At 41.6% G+C, this 20,832-nt stretch overlaps 1 protein-coding gene across 1 annotated transcript; it reads left to right on the forward strand.

Annotated features, from left to right (window-relative positions):
* The first annotated feature begins 1,085 nt into the window (after positions 1-1,085).
* SMPD2 (sphingomyelin phosphodiesterase 2) lies at positions 1,086-19,944 on the forward strand. The gene is made up of 11 exons (XM_063297680.1): positions 1,086-1,224; positions 6,815-6,866; positions 10,213-10,309; positions 10,766-10,842; positions 12,363-12,456; positions 12,564-12,653; positions 15,217-15,299; positions 15,566-15,698; positions 15,954-16,058; positions 17,452-17,608; positions 19,006-19,944. Exons 2-11 carry the CDS (start codon positions 6,817-6,819, stop codon positions 19,347-19,349), a joined length of 1,230 nt encoding a protein of 409 aa, XP_063153750.1. The 5' UTR covers positions 1,086-1,224; positions 6,815-6,816; the 3' UTR covers positions 19,350-19,944.
* The last annotated feature ends 888 nt before the right edge of the window (positions 19,945-20,832 follow it).

Below are 20,832 nucleotides of genomic sequence, written 5' to 3' on the forward strand. Positions count from 1 at the left end.
CCACAGGAAAGCAGAAGTAACTAGAAAGGCAAAGAAAGTAAAGGCAGGAAATGAAAGAAAAAGGAAATCTAACTTAATCTATTTTATACCAACATCATTTACTGTGCCTCTCTCTATATTTCTATCCTTTGAAAGCAGGCTTTGATTGTGGGGTTGTGACTATCTTAATTTTTTTTAACTTTCCCTCAGGACACCCCTGAACACCAATAGCCCTTTCGAACATGAAGTGGCATAGGATGACTTGGACAACCACAGATGACTTTAAGAGAACTCAGCTCTGGACTGGGGATGTGACAAAGCAATGCCATCTGTGGGTTATTTGGGTTATCCGGTTATCTATGTACATGCCTAATTCAGGAGCAGCTGAGGTTGTGCCCAAAGAAATTTCTGATCTTTTGGCTCCATTGATGCCTTAAACAGAAAGTACAACAGACCCACTAGTGAGTTGAGTGTGTAGTTTAGTTCATTTCTAGATTTAGACCAGTGTTTTCTCAGCCTTACCAACTATAAGATGTGTGGACTTCAACTCAAAGTTGAAGTTAAAGTTGCTGAGGTTGAGAAACACTAGTTTAGACAACTAGAAAAGGAGTTTACAACAATGACTAGTATTCTTTCTAAAGTCTAAAAACAAAAATCTAAACGATGTGTTAAAGAAGTTAGGTAACTCGGGGACTGTGTTCATGAAAAAGGCAAAAACCTGCAGAGTGTAGTTTTCATATGCGCATGAAGAAATTAAAAGTTTAATTTTTCGACGTAGCAACAGCCCTTAAATCGTAACTATGCCAACAAATCGGGAAAGCGCGCCGTCGCAAAACCCTTCGGCACTTCTAATTCGCGCTTCAAGCTCCTTCCTTCTCCTGAAAGGGAAAACAAACAAACACTTGTTGCGTTAAACTGAGCCCACTTAGAGGCAAGTGGGTGCAGGCTCGAAGGGTTAATTTTCCACCACCCCATCAGAGTTTCTCTTCCCTCTTTTCCACCCAACGGCGTCACCTTACACCCCTTTTAGTGAGGGGAGGGAAGTAGGTTTAAACGCAAGTTCTGATGACTTGAAAGAAAGGCCTACAAAACCCGAGATGCATTGCGCGCCGCACAGTTAGGCGCTGCCTGCTCGCTTTAGTTGTTGCTGCTTTGCTGCCCCCCGGACGGTCTTCGCGCGAATAATGGAGGGCAGGGAGTGAAAATTGGGAGTGGGCTCGGCTGGCTTGTCATAGAAACTCCCAGGTATGCAGCGGCTCTCCAAGCCCTTTTGGAGTCCTGTGTCGCTTGCAACGAAAAATCGTTTGTTCTCGTCTTTCTTTCCTCCTCTTTGTCTGGCTGTCACAATCAGTAATAGTAATATTTGCTTTGAAAGCTGCGCCGAAGCTGGGACAGTTCTTGCTCCCGCCCCCTGGCTGGTCCCCCCCTCCCCCCACCGAATATATTGAAATAGGAGACTGAGACCTGTTAAGATAGAATGTTTAGCAGTCTTTTCTTTTTGTTTTAATATCGATCGGGACCGAAGTCGGAAGACAAGCTCAGCTCCGACTGCTGTAGCTCTGTTTAAAACGTTTCTTGGGCGAAATACGGCGCCGGGAACGACTAGCGTGCCTAACCACCGTCACGCCTTGGACGTCAGATGGGAAGAGAGGTTAAGGTGAACTCCGTCTGGCCGAACTTGTTTTAATAGTTTAATTTTATTTAGCTACTGAGCATTCTTTTCCAAACGAAGAGGATACACGCGTATCTCTTCCTGTTAATTGTTCTGTTAATGTCTTCTATTCTTTGGAAATGTTCAGTGACTCTGGAGTGGGGTGGGGGTGGGGAGATGAGCCTCCCTGCTCTTCCCTGTCTCCAGCCCCCTTATCTTATCTGCTCAGAGTGGATGGTAAGGCTTCCTATGCAATGCAGAACATGAGGAAAAAAAACTTGGATTTTTGCCTCCAAAGTTCCAAAAGGTTATTTGCTCTAGTAGTTTAGCTGGTAGGTATAGGATGCCAACATGATGTGGAAGGTCCACTAGGTCTGGGGTACAAAAAGCAAAACAACAACAGGAAAGCAAAGCTGCTGCCTCATCTTCATTCTCTCTGCACACACATTTATTAAACACCCCAAAGGGGCAAACTCATATCTGCCTTGGTGAGCTTATAGAATGCAAGATTTATGGTCCTCTTCTTGAATTGTAGTTTGGGGACTTCATTTTGCAATCTGTTTTTAAAGTCTTGCTTCAGAATGGCCACTTCAAGATCAATGGCAAAATTGGCTTGGCTGGCTAAAATATTTCCCCCAGTAATTTTGGAATGTTGCCACTTGTGATATTTGTTTTCTGGCACTTGATGAGATATAGTAAACTACAGGGCCGTGTGGAGGAGTTTTCTGGGCATCTGCAGGATAAAATCGCTCAGATCTGTTCCAAGTTGGATTTTAAGTGTGGGGCACAGTCTGAGGAGATGCCGAGGGAGCATACTTACCATGTTATCTGGGGACGGTTTGATCCTGTTGGGCCCAAGGAAGTAGACAGGATTCTGCGGACAGTGAATGCCATCACATGTCATCTAGACCATGCCCTTCCTGGCTGGTAAAAGCACCTGGGAGGTGGCATGTAGTTGGGTCCAGGCGATGGTTAATACATCCTTGAGAGAGGGGGTGTTTCCAGCTGCCTTTAAGGAGGTGTTGGTACACCTCCTCCTCAAGAAACCATCACTGGATCCTACTGTGTTGGACAATTTTTGTACTGTCTCCCACCTTCCCTTTCTGGGGAAGGTGGTTGAGCCCTTTCTGGGGAAGGTGGTTGAGAAAGTGGTGTGGCGTTACAACTCCAGAGGATTCTGGATGAAACAGATTATCTAGACCCTTTCCAGTCAGGTTTCAGGCCAGGATTTGGGACAGAAACTGCATTGGTCACGCTTATGGATGATCTCTGGCAGGAGCAGGATGGTGGGAGTGTATCCATATTGGCTCTCCTTGACCTCTCAGCAGCTTTCAATACCATCAACCATGGTATCCTTTTGGGACAACTCACGGAGTTGGGGGTGGACAGCATGGTTTTGCGCCGGTCCCAGTCGGTGGTGATAGGGGATGAGAGATCTGACCCACGACCCCTCTTGTGTGGGGTGCTGCAAGGTTCAGTTCTCTCTCTGCTCCTTTTTTAACATCTACATGAAGCCACTGGGTGAGATCATCCATCACCAAGGGATGAGGTATCATCAGTATGCTGATGATACTCAATTATATATCTCCATCCCGGGTGAGGTAAGTGATGCGGTGACTGCCCTCTCTTGGTGCCTGGGGGCTGTGGGGGCCTGGATGGGGAACGACAGGCTTCAGCTGAACCCTGGTAAGACAGAGTGGCTGTGGGTTGATGGCTCCTCTATATCCAGGAAGTTGTCATCTTTAGTTCTGGATGGGGTTGCACTGCCCCATCAGACCCAGTGCGGAACCTGGGGGTCCGCCTGGACTTGCGACTCCTGCTCGAAGAGCAGGTGGCAGTCGTGGCCAGGAGAGCCTTTGTGCAACTTTGTGTTGTGCGCCAGCTATGCCCTTTCCTGGAGCGAGATGCCTTCCATACAGTCACTCATGCCCTGGTCATCTCCCATATAGACTATTGTGACGTGCTCTACATGGGGCTACCCTTGAAGAGTATCCGGAAGCTTCATCTGGTCCAAAATGCAGCTGCGCGGCCAGTTATGGGTGCCTCAAGATCGGCACATGTGATACCACTGCTGTGAGAGCTGCATTGGGTGCCAGTTTGCTTCCGGGTCCAATTCAAGGTGTTGGTTATCACTTTTAAAGCCCTATATGGCATGGGGCCAGGTTACCTGAGGGACTGTCTCATCCCCATAACATCATCCCGTCCCATCTGGTCACGCAGAGAGGGCATGCTACGGACCCCGTCGGCAGGGGAATTCCATCTGGCGGGGTCCAGGAGGTGAGCCTTCTCTGCAGTGGTGCCCGCCCTTTGGAACATTCTGCCCCTGGAGGTGAGGCTGGCCCCTTCACTCCTGGCCTTCTGAAAAAAATTGAAAATCTGGTTCTGCTGCCTTGCCTGGGATGGGATGGGAAGGGAAGGGCAGTAGTTCTTCCTGGAGGTGGCTGGTGCCATAGTGCCCTCCCTATTGAATGAGAGTTTATTGCCATAGGGATTTTATATCTATTTATTTATAATGATGGTTTTTATTGTAAATTATGTTTTTATGGTTTTAACTGTTTATTTATTGTAAACCGCCCAGAGTCCCCCTTTTGGGTGAGATGGGTGGTGATATAAATTTGAAAAATAAATAAATATAACATTTGAGGATGAACAGGTTGGGAACTCATGAAATTGGGTGACATTATTAGATGCTGTGAACACCTGTGCCATAATACGTTTGTAATTTTTAGGGGTGTATAAGACTCTTAATTGTTTTTACTATAATATTTGGTATTTGATTTAGGATGAGTAGGGGGCTTTTTTCCCCAAAGAAGCTTCTTTCATACTTTCCACTTTGATTCAACAATAGAGTGTTAACTGTCTCTGCCCAGTATTGTGAGAAGGAAAAACAGTAAATTCCTGTATTTTATGAATGTATTATTCTATATACTTCTTCATTGTATCTGAAGATTTTGAGCCCAAGTCTGTTTCTTCCCAAATTGGCAGCCATAGATTTGAATCCTTGGATTCTTGAATTTTGCTGCTATTGTCATCACACAGTAATACTGAATGTTGCCTCTTCATAGCTTCTTGTTTCAAGTTATCATTGTGTGTACAGATTAGAGGGAGGGAAGAGTCGTCAATTCTGTCTCATGCCTTTTTTTTTAACTGAGGGCAAATGTAAGAAAAGCTAATATTGAATCTACAAACTCAATGTCTCTCTCACTTTCAGGCAAAGCAATTAGTCTCAAAGAATGTCTCACTTTCAGGCAAAGCAATTACTATAAATAATTGTAATTGTAATTGTAATTTTATAGTAAACATTTTGCTATTTCTTAATTCACTTCCTTTATGTTCCATTTATTTTGTATGATTTGTGCTGCTGTGCTAATTTCCTGTAAGCCATGTGGGAGATTGCACAAATAGCCTATATAGCAGGCTTACCACAGCCCTCTATGTGTGAATATGGGGTGTGCTAGCTAGCTAAGCTAGCTTCTTAGCATGTGCACATATTGTAGAATGTGACTGATCAGTTTGTGGTTTCCTATTTGATATTCACCAAATCTTTCACCAAATCTATGGAATGGTATTTTAGCAGTCTTCACATTGACATCACTGTGCAGTAATTGCAGCCTTTTTGCTGTATAATGAAGAGATCACAATACAGTAATAAAGTTTACTCAGGTAGCAAAGGCCAGCTCCATAAAATGTATAATTCTTTTAAGGTCATGGGATAAGGAGCAATGTCAAAGTTAAATTATAAGTCTTTGTTGGAAAGAGGCTTTTGTGTAATTGAGACAAGACAGTGTCTGACAGATTTGTTCATTATTTGCATAGGAAATTGTAAAATTATGATGTTTTAATGTGAGAGTCATTTCAGATGTGCTTAGTACTGTACACTGTTCTAAGCCATAAACAAGAACATCCCATTATAGGTTTGTATGGTATGTGAACCCAACCCAAGGCTGAGAACTTTTGTCAGCCAAAATTGCCTACTTAACAATATTTGTATGCTTTCTAAGAAATTGGAATAAGTTGCTGTCTCACTACCAATCAATGAGAAACAGGCCATTAATTCTGCAAACACTGGAAGGAAATTTAGGGTAGGAAATTTAGGGTAGAGTTCAGCAATTTCTGATGAAACTGCTAGGAAGCAAAATGCCAATAAAAAACAAGTCTAGTAGCAGGAAACAGATGGCCAAAACTGCATAACTATCACAAATCATGCAAAAATGAAGACATGCACATATTTAACATGTAGTTGTTGTTTCCTGCTGAAACTCATATAACATTTATCACCACCATTTTCTGTGGCTCTGGCAGTGAACTCAAAAATGCTAACCCCAAAAGTTAGAAAAATGTCCAATTGAGCTGGGGGCAGAGGGGGTGCCTAGAACAACCTTCCATAATCTGGTGACTGTCTCTTCAATTTCAGCCATTGGCCATGTTGTCTGGGGATTATGGGAATTGACATCTACCATATCTAAGGGGCACCAGGTAAAGGAAGGCTGACTTTGATCTCCTTCACCTTGATAGTTGTACCATAGTTCATCATTTCCCTTTTTTGGACCCACTAAAATGTCACAAAAGTGTGCAAGCTTTTAAGTTCTCTTCCATAATGATTAATCCTGGAGAACTTGGAAGCTTGTATATTTTGGTTGATGGTAAAAAATGTATTGCTCAGCTGTGGATTTTAAAAGCTTTTTAGTATTCATGAAAATTGATTGACTGCTTTTCACCAATTAAAGAGACAGAAATATTCAAGTGATGGGAAGGGGTTTATCATTGAAGAGAATACACTTGTTATATTACTTCAAATGCAAAAAAATTAATATCTCTTCACTTCCGGGGAAGATGGCAGACTGAAGATGGCTCCATGAAAAGCAGAGGTGATGTTTGAGGACTTGATTAAGTTGCTGATTAGTAGATCGGCTCCTACGAACCTCTCTGGACTAAGAGAGGATGTGAGATCTTCCTCTGTCCTTGTACACCAAACCTCAGGCTCCTGGCTGAATCATCTGCCTCACCCGCCTCCTTCCTTGCTCAAAAGTCCCAATACCACAGTTCTTAGTTACAATTCCTGTTCTTCTGGCAGAGGGAAATTTGTCAAGCCAAAGTCCCAGCTTGCCCAAAAGGTAGAAGCAGGACCTCTCATCATGTTGAGTCTTGATTAGAATTCACCTGTACATTGTCTTGCATTCACAGCAATGGAGAAGGATTCTCAAGTGCAGCTTCGTATCTTTGACCTCAATTGCTGGTGAGTTTATCTTTTTGCATTTGCGTTTGAGGCGGCTTTGATCTGAACAGCTTTTTCCATTTTGACTTATTTCTTAGATATTATCAAGAGTTCTGAATTCTACTCCTTGCTTTGAAAACTGAGGTATTTTTTCCCTCCTTGGCATTTAAGGTTTTTTATCCCAAAGCAGGCTATGAGGTGCCCTGTCTTTGTGCTTTGGGATTTTAGTGTGTGGTGGTGGTGCTAAATATTCCTTGGATGCTATTGGTTTCTCTTTTCTTCATGTCCTGCTCTCTGGACCACTGAGTTTTGGCTGTATGGACAGCTTTGCCAAAATGATGGAGGTGTGGGTTAAAATGTAGCTGCAGTAATGCATATCTAAAAGATCTTCAAACCTAACTTTCTTGATATTTTGGGAAATAATTATTGATTGCTCCTGCTATTGTGATAGTTCAATTTCATTTCTCCTTTAGGCAGCTAAACTACTTTAAACAATATAGTTCTTTTGAGTTTTTCATAGTTTTACTCATCCTTACACTTTAACCAACGTGACTTCTATTAGCTGACATCCATTCTGTGCTAGGTACAGAAGTCACTTCCTTGGAGAGTGATTATTACAGATTAAGAAAGTGAAAAGAGATGGGTCAACTGATCCATGTTATCTTAGTAGGTGCAGCCTCTGAATTCCATTTCTATTGTATACAAAACAAAAAAATAATATTCAAAGAGTCTTATTCAGAGACTTAATGCATTTCCCCCTCTGTTGGGGAAAGTTCAAATTTCAGTGGTGATCTAAGCCTAGCTTGCAAATATAGCTGAATGGTAAAATTTGATTGCTCATCATGGGGTTGGGGCAGGACTCTATTTTTGTTCCTGTTCCCTGTAATACATTTCTTGCAAGTGCAAACATGCATACATACATGCATACATACATACATACATACATATGGTTGTATATCACATAGGGTACAATACTTATTCCAATCAATTCTTTTCAATGCTAGTTCTCTGACTTCTAAAGATTTTTTTAATAGAACATTATTTGTTTGAAAGTGATCAGTTTCCTAGCTGTACATTAGAAGTATAAAATCTGCTTTACAATCCCAGAATGCTTGATCCTCATTCTGCTGCGGATATAGGCCAGGCCTCAGTCTTCAGGTGTGTTGTTCCATTTCATCCTGTGGTCTACTTGCTGGCCTTCTGATATTTAGGAAGTGTTATTTGTATACTGTGCATTTAAACGTGTAGCATTTGGAGGGAAGGATAGGGATGTGCTTTTAGAAAATGCATGGGCATCAGCAAATCTTTAGAAGGCAGACACAGTGGAGATTACAGCATGATGTTGGAATGTTTTTGACTGTAATCTCTGCTGGCTGGGGAATTCTGGGAGATGAAGTCCACACGTCTTAAAGTTGCCAAGGTTGAGAAACACTGCAGCAGAGCATACAGCACACCTGTAGATTGCAGTGGTAAAAGGTAGCTCCCCCAAACACATGTGAACTGTATTCACTTCCAAACCTATGAAACCTCCCCCCCCCCCCCGCCCCACAATACATATGAACTGGTTAAGATGGCCTTATAAGAAAACATTTATGGCAAGCTGAATTGACCCTAATGGCGAGAGGGGGAAGAGTCAGTCAGGAACCTATAGCCCAGTAAACCAAATTGTTTATATTCACTTACCATCTCTCAGATATGGTATAGCTAGCAGGCTGACCTAGGAGAAATGGATAAGTAATACTAAGGTCACACGGACAGGTTTTTCAAAAACATTTCAACATCATGCTGTAATCTCCACTTTGTCTGCCTTTTTTTTCTTTGTCTTGCCTTTGCAATGTAGGAGGCCAAGGGTGTATAAGCTATGGCTCTGCCTTTGCTCATGGCTGCTCAGCCAAGTGTGAAGGCTTTGCTGGGAGCCTAGTTTATACTGTATGCATGCTAATAAAATTATGTTGCATCTTCACAGTGATTTGGTTGCTTTAGGTGAATCAAGGTTTGGCCGCAACAAGATTAATCCTTTGAACTTGTGTTTAGGAAGACTGAACATGTGACAAAACTGCTCCCGGTTTTAGGTATATCTATGTGTATCCGTAATTCTGAGAAGGCACACAAAGGAATTAGATATCATTTTATATTATCAGTCTAATTGAGTGTTCATATTTTTGGTTTGGCGACTCAAGTTTTTACTGATCTATTTCTAGGAGCCATTCTTTATTCTCTGAAATGCCCCAAATCATCGCCATTTTGATGGTTTGGCTTAGTCCTCAAGTAAGGCCAGCTGGGCTGTGTTTGCACAGTGCTTCTAGCCATTTTAATACATTTTAACAGGACCTAATCTTAAGTGCATGTGCGTACATCGGTAACACTGGCGGTGTGTATGTGTATGTTTATACTTAAAGGGATTGCAGCTGATAATGGGCTTTGACTTTATCTCTTTTACTGTGGTCCAGGCAAAAATAGTTCCGCTGAAGGTTGAGGTGTTGGGATTGAATTGAGAAGGCTTTGGGCCACCTACTAGACTCAGTTCAATTTACCTCACTAGGGTGGTATTGTAGGGTAAATATTAGGGGATACCCTTGTAGACACTCACAAAAATGTTCTGGTAACAAATGCTACAAATAAACAGGAAGAATATTGTCTTTGGTGCCAAGATTGGCCTTAATGTGATGCTTCTTTCTTTGCCATCTGTAAAGAATGAAGGATTTGCAATAAGCCATGTCATGGTAAAAATCACTTAAACCAATAAACTGGAGAGGATCCACACATTTGTGGTATTAGTCCAAAGCTAGCAGGTTATAGTGAGTCACTTGTCTGTTATACCCAGAAGTGCCAGGAGCAAGAGCCGTGGGTTACATTGATCTCATTTAGTAAGCTGACTAAAAGTAGTTTGAGCATGTGCACATATTAGTGGAAGATCCCTAATAAATAAATGATTGCTTTACCACTGATTGGGAAACAAGATAACCACAAGCACACCAATCTTTGGATGTGAATACTTTATAGACACATTCCTAGAAATGCAATGTAACAGCTTTGACATGTAAGTTCAGTCAAGGTCCTAATGGTTATTCTAACCAGCTGACCCTGTATTTACAGCAGGAAGGGATAAGGAACTTAGGCAGCACATGTCCCTGAGTCCTGCATCCCCTAAAGGCATGAACTCTGTGATCAGGTACTCACTGACAGGCACAGATTGGCAAGGGTGTTACATGAGAGGAACAGACAGAGACATGAATGAAGTTAAAGGAACATGCAGCAGTACTACTGTTACCTAAGTTAACATACAAATTGATTCAACCTGAGTTCTTACTCTAACCCACCACAACAGTGATCCTCACTCATTCCCTTTCCTTTTCACCTTGTCTAGGGCTATTCATTACCTCAGCAAAGTACGGCAAGAGCGTGTTGAATTGATTGGGGATGCCCTCAACCAGGAGGGATTTGACATGGCACTCTTACAGGAGGTGAAGATTTCACATGCTAGGATGGATCTTGCTGGAACTGAAAGTGGGATTTTAATCCTGGTTCATCTGTTGACGTATTACATTTTCATACATGATCTTAAAGCCCTGGTTCATTTTGTTGAAGAAACCATCATGACCTGATTCATATCTAGCCATAAGCCAAAACTTAGTAAATGATGTTATGGCTTAGTGTGATGTGCAAATTCAGTCACCGGATGGTGTGTGTTAGTCTGTTTTGACACAAATCAGCAGAGGCCTCCTTGCTGTCCTGTAGAGAAATCTTAAAGGACTATGCACACTTACCAAGTTGCAGAAAAACATAACAAATGAAATAGAGTTAATTTGGGACTGGTAATTAATTGAAGATAAGCTTAGGGACCTTGGTCCCGAGATCAACTTTTTGCCATTTTGTTACTTTTTTCACAGTCACTGTGGTGATAGCATTTTGTTTTTCAGGTGTGGAGTGAAAAAGATTACCTAGAGCTGAAAAATAAACTATGTACCGACTACCCTTCTTCCCACTACTTCAAAAGGTAAAAATGGAGTTCAGATAATCTCATAAGTTTGCCTTTTGTTTAATTTCTGAATGGCAGTAGATAAACACAGCTTTGATAGGCTTCACATCATGGATATCCAGTTGATACGACTTTATAAGGAAGAAAAAGCCTTCTCAGTTAGGAATCATGATGTCATTTCAATTGTGCAGCATCCCCCAATCTGGGGCTCCCAAGATATGTTGAGCTGCCATCCCTAGGAAGCATTATCTGAGATGTAGTCCAGGACATCTGGAAGATGCCAGTTGGGGGAAGCTGGTTGAAAACTTATAAGCAAAGAGCTATGGTGGGCTGCCATAGAGATTGAAAAGTCTTTTCCAGATGTTTTCTGCAAATATATGTGTTCTTAACTGTACTTAAACATTGTCAGTTGGACTTACCTTCCTGACAGATAATTGTCCTTTGCTTTTCAACTGACTTTTGTACCTTTAGCAGTCCTTGCCTACCAGGTGTGGCAGGTTGATTAAACAGCCTGCAGATTTGTTTTAATGGGGTGTGTCTCCATTGGGACCTGTTATGCTGTTTGATCCTCACAATGAGACCAATGAACTTGGAAATATTACTGGTTACTAAGGATATTTATATAGGTTATGAGCAAATGCAACGGGAAGTTGAGTCATGTGTGCATGGTACTGGGAAAGACCAGCTGAATTTCCTGTACTACTTTGAGCCCTATTGACTCTTCAGTAACTAGATCCCCAGCTCTGCTGCCATAGAAAACAAGAGAAATAATCAAATATATACATTATATTGCTTAAATGCAACTGAAATGCAACTGAACATGGAATAACTTAGTGCCTTTGTGCAAATTTTGGCACATGGATCACATAAATTATCCTGCTGATTGAAGATGCTGTTCAAAGTATTTAGTTGTATTGTGGCTCAAAATATATACATCTGATGTATAAGTAACTGTTGAAACCACAGTTCATTGCAATCTTGAATTTCTGGTGGCTGTGTAAAATGTCACTCCTTTCTCAGAGCCAGGAATAATTCCAAAGGATCTAAATGCTGGTCTTTCTCTGGTAACATTTACCTGTAAGTGTTTCTCGCACAGTTATATTCCAGAAAGCTCAGCTTTAGCTTCAGGTGGTGGGTGGGAATGGAGTGATAAGTTAGCAACAGTTGTGAAATTGAAACAGTACCTCCTGTTCTCAGTCAGAGATATGAAGCCCCAGGCCTTTTTACTTTCAGCCCTAAGAATCACCTTCAACCATGTGCCAAAATCTGGTGGTAAACTGCCAAATAGTAATGGCACAATTCTTTGCAAAAGCCAAGGTGTAAAATAAATGCATAAAGCTTCCAGTAGTCTTAATGCACCTATTTGAATTTTGAAAAATCCAAGAAATGAGGGAAAGAAGGCAGGATTCTTGCCCTACCCCATCCAGTGACATTCCCACCCCCAGAGCCTTTGGCCACTGACAAAAGGTATGGCCCCAAGTTCTCAAAGACTGCCCACCATAGAGAAGTTGATGACTCTACTGTCTGTTTTTCTGCAGTGGGGTGTTTGGCAGTGGGCTCTGCATCTTCTCCAAACATCAGATCCTGGACACCTTCTTGTACCAATATTCTGTGAATGGCTACCCATACATGGTGAGTAGACATGCTTGGGAAAGGGTACAAGGGACACTTGTTTGTACTGATGATCTCGTTGTTTCAGCTTGCCCTGTGTTTTATATATACTGTACTCTTTTTCACAGTTCCAGCATGGAGACTGGTTTGGTGGCAAATCAGTGGGGCTCGTGGTCCTAAAGATCCAGGGCATTGTTTTCAATGTCTATGTGACTCATGTAAGCATTTCTATTTGTTTTACTTTGTTGCACTTTAAAATTATGAAAGCTGCCCTCAAATCCCAAACTGGATCTTTAGAGCAAGCTATAAAAATAACTAAATCACGTGGGAAAGGGTGAGGAGTCTAGATTTTCCATCTTTTGAGTTGATTTGGAAAATGCCACCTTCATGAATTCATATCCTTGATAGTACTTTACTAATGGGTTCCACATCTTCCTGCATAAGTGACTAGTTTGCATCTTGTCTTCTGGAGGTGAAGCAGGGCAAGGTCGGGGCTTTTAAATTTCTTTGGAGATACCTTCCACAGATACATAAATAGAAGGAACTTGTTTTGCATTGTCTTTCTTTTGCAAACTTCATCACATTTGTTCTGATATTCCTGCTGATATAGATGCATCTGCTTGGCCAGGGTTACAATAAATGTAGGCCAAAGTGGATAACAAAATAAACTGTTGGTTAAACAATAACTACTCTGATCTAAACGAATGAGTCATATGACACCTTATAGGCAAACACATTTATTCCAGCAGAAATGTTTAAGGATTATATTCCCAGTCAGGGTCTGGGTACAATTCAAGGTGCTGGTTATCATCTTTACAGTCCAAAGGACTCAAGGCTCTGAGTTGAGTCTGTCCACTCAAATCCAGTAGAGAGGGTTTGCTAAGGGTACCAAATCTGAGAAAATGTTATCTATAGGGAGCCCATGTTCAGGACTTCTCAGTGATAGTCCCCTGCCTTTGGAACAACCTACCCTCAGATTCTGGACCACCTCCTCCCTATTACATTTTTGAAGAGGTGTGAAAACATTGGTTTTCTAAAAGGCATTTGGGAACTCTTGATGATTCCTCTACCTGAATGGTGACACATCAGGGCTTTCTTGCTGTTATGTTTGTTACTGATTTTTTCTGTTTTAATTTTCTGTTGTTAAAAATAAAGACGTACTTCATTCAGATGAATTGGTGGTACTTCACAAAAGTTTGTACTGTAATAAAGATGCTGGTTTTTAAGGTGTCTCGGCCTCTTTAATTTTCTTACACTGGACTGACATAGCTGTTCCCCTGGAACTTGTTACAGTGGAAGCCATACAGGGTAGTGGCTCAAGGGGCAGTCTGCAGAGCTTGTGAATTCAGTCCCAAAGGTTTACCGTCTTTTTTCTGTTTGGGATATATCACTAAAGTTTTTGCAAGATTTCAAGAAGAATACACAACAGCTTTAATTGGGTTCACTTCTCATCGTCCAGCATGGCTGGAGGAGAACACAAACTTTTTTTTTGGTTCCATCTTGCAACTAGCTGGGTTTTTCTGTCTGCCTAGACAAAGTGTGGTTAGTCTTAAAAGTAGGTAAAGACAGAATTTGGCCCATTGGGTCTTGAGGATCCTGCAGCCTCCATTGATCGTGCCACTCAACATCACTGATATGATTTTATGGAAATAACACACAACTGTAGTCTAAATCTTAAAATTAGCTTAACACAGTTTTTTTTTTAATTGATCCAACTCCACTCCTTCTAAACAAGTACAGGAAAGAGTACAGATGTTGCATTTTTGCACCATCAGTGTAACTATTAGTTTTCCATCAAAGTATTAAGTGCAATTCCTGCCCACAATCTGTTATGGGAAACAAGCAACTTTTGAACTGTGGTAATAAACCATTTACTTACTTACTTACTTATTTATTTTTGTCCCGCCTTTATTATTTTTATAAATAACTCAAGGGGGCAAACATACCTAATACTCCTTCCTCCTCCTATTTGATAGAAAGCCTAGGGCGTGCAATCCTACCAAGAATTCAAACAGGAAGTTTCCTCCATTGGCCAGTTATTCAACCTTCTTTCAGATTTCCAGCAATTGTGCTACAGATCAGTGGTTTCGTATTGCCATTAGAAATATGGAGCAAGATTTCTGGAAAGGAGGACGATAAGATTGAACAAGTAACCACTGTTCAGCTTTATTGAGTATATATGAATGGAGGCAGTTTGGTGTAGTGGTTAAGGCATCAGGCTAGAAACCAGGAGTCTGAGTCCTAGTCCCGCCTTAGGCACAAAGCCAACTGGGTGACCTTGGGCCAGTCCCTCTCTATCAGCCCTACAGTAGGAAGGACACAGTGGCAAACCACTCCTGAAAATCTTGCCAAGAAAACTGCAGGGACTAGTCCAGGTAGTCACCAGGAGTCAACACTGACTCAAAGACACACACACACAAAAGCAAAAAAACCCAAGAATGGATGTATCGGTATTTGTTTCTGGTGTGTATAAATATTCATGTTTACATTATCCCTGACTCAGGAGACAATGCAGTCATTAATGCTAAGAAGATTATCTGTGTTCTAAGATTAATCAAACAATTCTATGCTACAACCTATCAAAAAGTCCATTTTTTCATGAGACTTTCAGGAAGAAGCTCATAACGTAACTCAGACTCCTTCCACCTTTCTCTTGTGACCATGAACCAAGATCTTTTCTGTTTTCTTAAATCCAGCAACTAAGGTGAGTGTGGAAATGATGGCTGTGTAGTTACATGCAAAATGTGCAATTTTTATATATTTCTTCATCTCTTTCCCCAGCTCCATGCTGAATATTGTCGAGAGAAAGATACGTACCTGCCCCATCGAGTGGTTCAGGCCTGGGAACTTGGCCAGTTCATACGGTAAGGAATTATATGTGTAGTATTCAGAAAAAGTTTGTGCTGTATTGGAATCCAATGACAGGTGCTGTGTCACTTGCTGTGTCCCCCATCCCCCCTTAGTCTGTAGTTAAAAGCTTTCACTCAGAAGAAGCTCAGCTGATTTCATGCCAGCCTCTCTAGTGGGGGAGAGATTGAGAAGGATGTTTAATCGTCAGGGATAAATTTCATATAGCACACTTTATATCTGTCCAAAAAGCTTTTCCCTCTTGTTTTGTGATACTTTCCAGGCATACCTCCAAAGGGGCTGATGTGGTGCTGCTTGGGGGAGATCTGAATATGCACCCAGAAGATGTTGGCATTCGGCTATTGAGAGGCTGGGCAGGGCTGCGAGATTCCTTCATAGCTGCAGAGAGAATTGAAGTGAGCATCTTTCTATGCACAAGTACTTGAATACGTCCATGTCTGAAGATTGCCATTGAGACTCAGAAACAATTACTTTCACTCATCCAAGAGCTTGATGTACATTAACATGACCAGTTTCATCCATTTGACTATCTCCCTTTTTGTTCCCCAAAACTTAGATTTCTGCAGTGGCAATCCAATCCAACTCTTGCACTGTTGCAAATACTCTAAATGTTTTGTTAGAACCTCTGTTGTCTCTGATCTTCTCCCCAGGGCTGTGAAGATGGCTGTACCCTAGTGCCAGCCAACTGCTACATCAACAAGAAAGAACTGGGGTGTTATCCCCAAGGGATTCGTATTGACTACGTTCTTTATAAAGTACGTGCAAGCTAAGATCTAGAAAACAGAGACCGAGCAAAGTGTTACAGAGAGTATTCAGGAAGTAGGTGAGAATGAAAGCTCTCACCTTTGAGAAACACTGCCCACTGAACAAGGCTGCCATTCCATGTTTTCAACTTAAAAAGTATTTTATCCCTTGGTAATGGGTTCAGCTGTTGGTTGTTTACTGGTGTGTTCATTTGGCTGTTGCTCTCAGAAGAGTGGCTTTTCAAGGTAGGAAGGTCCAGACAGTGCTAGTATGTGCAAAGCAAAGAGCAGCAGGACTGTGTGGTACTTCAGCATCAAAGACAGAATCAAAGGCATGTAGCGCCTGTCTGAACTGCTTAAATTGAATGCATCTTTTTTGGCAGGGGCATGTGATGGTTGTGGAGGGAGGGCAGCTGCCTGATCCCAGGCAAAAATTGACGTAGGAAGTTGCAGACAAGGGCTGCCTGAGCACCCATGTCTGCTCTGAAGCACAGTGCAGCCTTAAAATGCAGGTTTTTGCATTGCTGTCTTGCAGCATTGAAATAAGCTAATAGAACCCAGAACAACAGTACTTGGCCCACAGCTATTGTTCCCTCCCATTTCAATCCAATGGTTTATAATGGAAGGGTTGCCTTTCTTAACCTGTTTTTCCAGTGGGAAGGGAAGAACAATTATAACTGCTTTCTTAGTCTGAATCTGGACACTTGTAAGTAGCCTCTTGAGATACATTCAGGAGAATAAAGCGAAATTCGTCAAAAGTTTTGTAGGAATATGAGGTGAAAAGGACTGACCAGAAAGACTGAAAATCCTTTTTAAGCTCTCCTCTAATTTGCTGTTAGTTCTCTAACTGGTCTTTATCTTTAAAGTGGAGATCTTAGATTTGCTGAGAAAACAGAAAAATCTCATCTGTTTCCTTTACTGTCTAATCTTTCTTTGGCAAGACGGGATTATCTTAAATCAGAGCTGTCTTCCTTTCAGATAAAAGTTATAAAATATTAACACAGATATGTGGGCAAGAACACACGTATTGCCTAAATCTGTAGTTATGGTAGTGGATTTTAAATTGCAGTTGTTGACATTTAAGATTAATTAGATAAAAAATTAGCCAAGGGAACAAACTGCCAGGAGATGCTGTAGAATCACATTCCTTGAAGATACTTACCTTTGTGGACAGATTATATAACAGTTTCAAGTATAGTAAAAATTCTCTTAGGGAAAATTTAGTTTATCCTTTTGGAGATTTCAACCTGTTGTTGCTTTTTACTAAGAAAATAATATTCCATTTTTTTTCCTGCAGTGTTTGTAGTTCACAATCTAGCTATGACATTTTGGGGAATGTTTCTTTAGTCACGCAGTCTGTAGATAACAAGCAGATTGCCATCTCGCCTGTCTTCCTTTCTTATAGGGCTCCTCTCAGTATGATATTAGGTGCAATGTTCATGAAACTACTACTGGAACGGCTCCTGGCAAGGATTTTCCTTACTCTGACCATGAAGCTGTCAAAGTGACACTCTCTGTGGTTCAAAGCCAATCAGACAAAAGTAAAAATGATCTTCCAGCTGGTGAGTGTTCAGGTTTCCCTGGTTTCCCACAAGAGGAGCAAAAGCAGCTTCGTCCACCAGGAACCAAAAATCTGTGGCCTTCCAGCTACTGCTGAACCACAGCGACCATCGTTTCTAGACAGCGTAGCTACTAATGACAGATGATGGGAGCTGTGATATTAAGCAGTGTCTGGAGGCTGCAGATGCCCCACGCCTCTGTGAGAGGGCTCTTAGGATCGATCAGACAAATGACAGCACGCAAGGACCTTCTTGTGAAGTCACTCAATTTTTTTTTATTTGCAGCATAACCAAGAAAGATACACATTTATCTATGAAACTGACTCTTTGGGCTAGTTAATTAGACAAGTGGCGTTAGGGTGCTCCCCTCATATTTTCGATCTTTTATAGCCATCTGGATTTTTACTTTCTATTTTTTATTGTGTTGTATTATATTTTATGTATTATTTATGATCACTGTTTTTAATGTTTAATTGATTGATTTATTGTAAACCGCTCAGAGTCCCTCTTGGGGGGGGAGATGGGCGGCAGCAAAAATTTGAGAAATAAATAAAATAAATTTAGCTAACGCATGCAACGCTTCAACTCCTCTCTCTTTTATGGCTTCTGTGTTCAGGGGAGTATAGTGAATTGCTTTATGGCCTAATTGCTCTACCATTCTGGGATTAGCTTGCTCCCTGCCTGCAGTAGTACTGCTTCTGCTAAAATTGACTCTGCCTCCATTAAAATGTAACTGTTACTAAATTCCCCAGAGAGTTAATCAAGGGCTTTAATTAAAACTTCAGCTGGCAATCTCTTGCAGCCAACACAGACTTGATTTTCTCTCTGCTTTCTTCTTCTGGATGTCTCTGCCCAGTATACCAATCCTTTACTACGTAATTCTCCTTTTTGGTGATCTTGAATTACCCTAGAGCCTGCATCTTTGGAGCACTCTGGGACTGCCTAAACCCGTCTTTGCTTGCTTGCCAGTTTTCTTCTTTTGTTGCTCTGAATCCAACCAGAACACTATTACCCCCTGCCAGCTTTTCCAACTCATTGGAAAACTCTGTGCAAGTTTGTGTATGAAAACTTCTTATTTCATCCCTTTTCTGGTCTGAAGTTATCACTCTCATAAGTATAGCTTGTATGTCTAGGAGATTGTGTAGCAGGACAGCAGATGCGGTTTACCTTCTCCATCTTGTCACAGCCTATAACATTGTTCCTCTATAACTTTCTGCCCAGATGTTCCCTAAGGCTAATTTCCCATTTTGTTAATTTCAGAAAGAAAACAGTGGCCACTGGAGTAGTCAAGTAACCCTCTCTCTCTCTATAAAATAGCATTCAGTCCAGGGTAGTTGGATCTCACTGGATAGAATCAAGAGCTTCATGTGGTTAAGTCTCATCATTCTCTTTCTTTTTAGAGCCAGCACTGGTGGATGTCTTGAACGAAGCCCGCCTGGAGGTGCTAGTGGGGCTACATGCAGCAAAGCGCCAGCAGTCCTCCTGTGGCCGCATGGCTGTCCTGGCTCTGCTTCTGCTGGCCATACAAGGAGCCATGGCCCTGAATTCCATGCTTGGTGGAGCTCTCCAGCAGCCCTTCCCCAAGTTCTCATTCTCTTTGCTTAGCCTACTCTCTGTGTCAGTCTTGCTTATCTCGGCTGTGCTGTATCTCTTCCACGTCATTGAGGTGAAGGTGCTGCGAAGAACAGAGGAACAGATGCAGGTGGGGCTGCTGATGCTCCAGGCCAAATTCAATGGCAGGTGAAACGTTTGGTGGCTGGATCGATGGTAGGGACCAAGAGACTGGGCAGAGGCAGGAAGAACAAGTCCCTCTGTGGCTCTCAGCAATAACAGCTGACTGGTTTCTAACTGTGGAATGATAATTGACACTTGATACTGTAAAAGGGGTTTTATAGCTGAATTTTTGAGCAGTAACATTTTTTTAGATATTCTTTGTGCTGAAAACTGGGGAGGGGGGTTTGAAACTGAACTGGCTATTTAAAAACCAGATTTTATGATAAAATACTCTTTTAATAGAATTAAAAACATACTGGACAGTTAAATTTATACTGAAAAAGCAAGTAAGAACAGGTGCATAAAATATAGCGTTACTAATTGTATACAACTTTTCCTACAACAGTACTGTTTTCAGCTGTAGTGACTAAACAGTAACAATTATTGATGAAAATCTATTTTTCATATGTAATTTGCTGTGTAACACTTTAGTATGCAATTGTCTTTGGCCACTGTAGCTCCCATTTCATTGAAAGGGAAACAGAAATTGAAGGACTTGGCTAGCAAAACAAAAGCTGAAGTGTCAATTGAATAAGCTTTATATAAAGTTGTCTTATAACAAACCATACTATTGTTGTTTATGATTGTTTACGGTCTCCAGGATCTAGGGTGGATAGCTCTTCCCCAGCACTCTGGGTTATGTTTCAGGGATTAGGAACTAACCTTAACATTCGGGGAAGCCCAAGGGATGCGGTGGGTGGGTCTAGTTTTTTTGTTTCTTTTGGGGAGAAAGAAATTCTTTGTCTCTGTTATCCATGTGTCACCTTGCCTGAGGAAATATACCCCCAATTTTCAGCAGTAGTCAAGCTCCAGGAGACATAAGTTGCTCTACCTGCCCTTGTGGAAGAGAAAAGCCGTCAGATCTGAGTGGTTGCCCTAGAACTGAGTTTGACCATTTTGCTTCCTATTACCTTGACCACCCTGAGGCATTGCTTGACTAGTTTTGGCCTCACTGGGCCTCTTCAGACACAGGTAGCCAGTTGTTATTCTAGGGCAGTGTTTCTCAACCTTAGCATCTTTAAGGCTTGTGGACTTCAACTCCCAGAATTCTCCAGCCAGCAAACCGGACCTTCACACTTTAGATGACTGTGTACAGTACATTAGCTTTAGGAGCTATCCAGCTCCTGCTGCTTAGCAGTTGTAGGAAAAGATATCTAGAAGCACTATCAGAATGATATACGCAATCTACCTTTCCCTAAGTTCTCAGAGAAGAGTGATAAACATGTTACCTTATGTCATGTACGTGGTTTTACATGACTCCCCTTCTCCCAAGCGTGTCATTAGTCCAGCATAACCAAAACCTGGAACATCTGGATTTTGGCCAAGGCAAATTTGGAGGGGTCTTATTGGATGAGTAGGGTAAAGCTGATATACCCCATCCCTCCCTCCTGTCTCCTCCTTATGGCACATGAACTCAGCCCTCCCCTGAATGTTCTGCTTTTTTTCCCTCTTAC

The sequence above is a fragment of the Candoia aspera genome, chromosome 3 (genome assembly GCF_035149785.1).
Source record: "Candoia aspera isolate rCanAsp1 chromosome 3, rCanAsp1.hap2, whole genome shotgun sequence".
NCBI lineage: Eukaryota > Metazoa > Chordata > Lepidosauria > Squamata > Boidae > Candoia > Candoia aspera.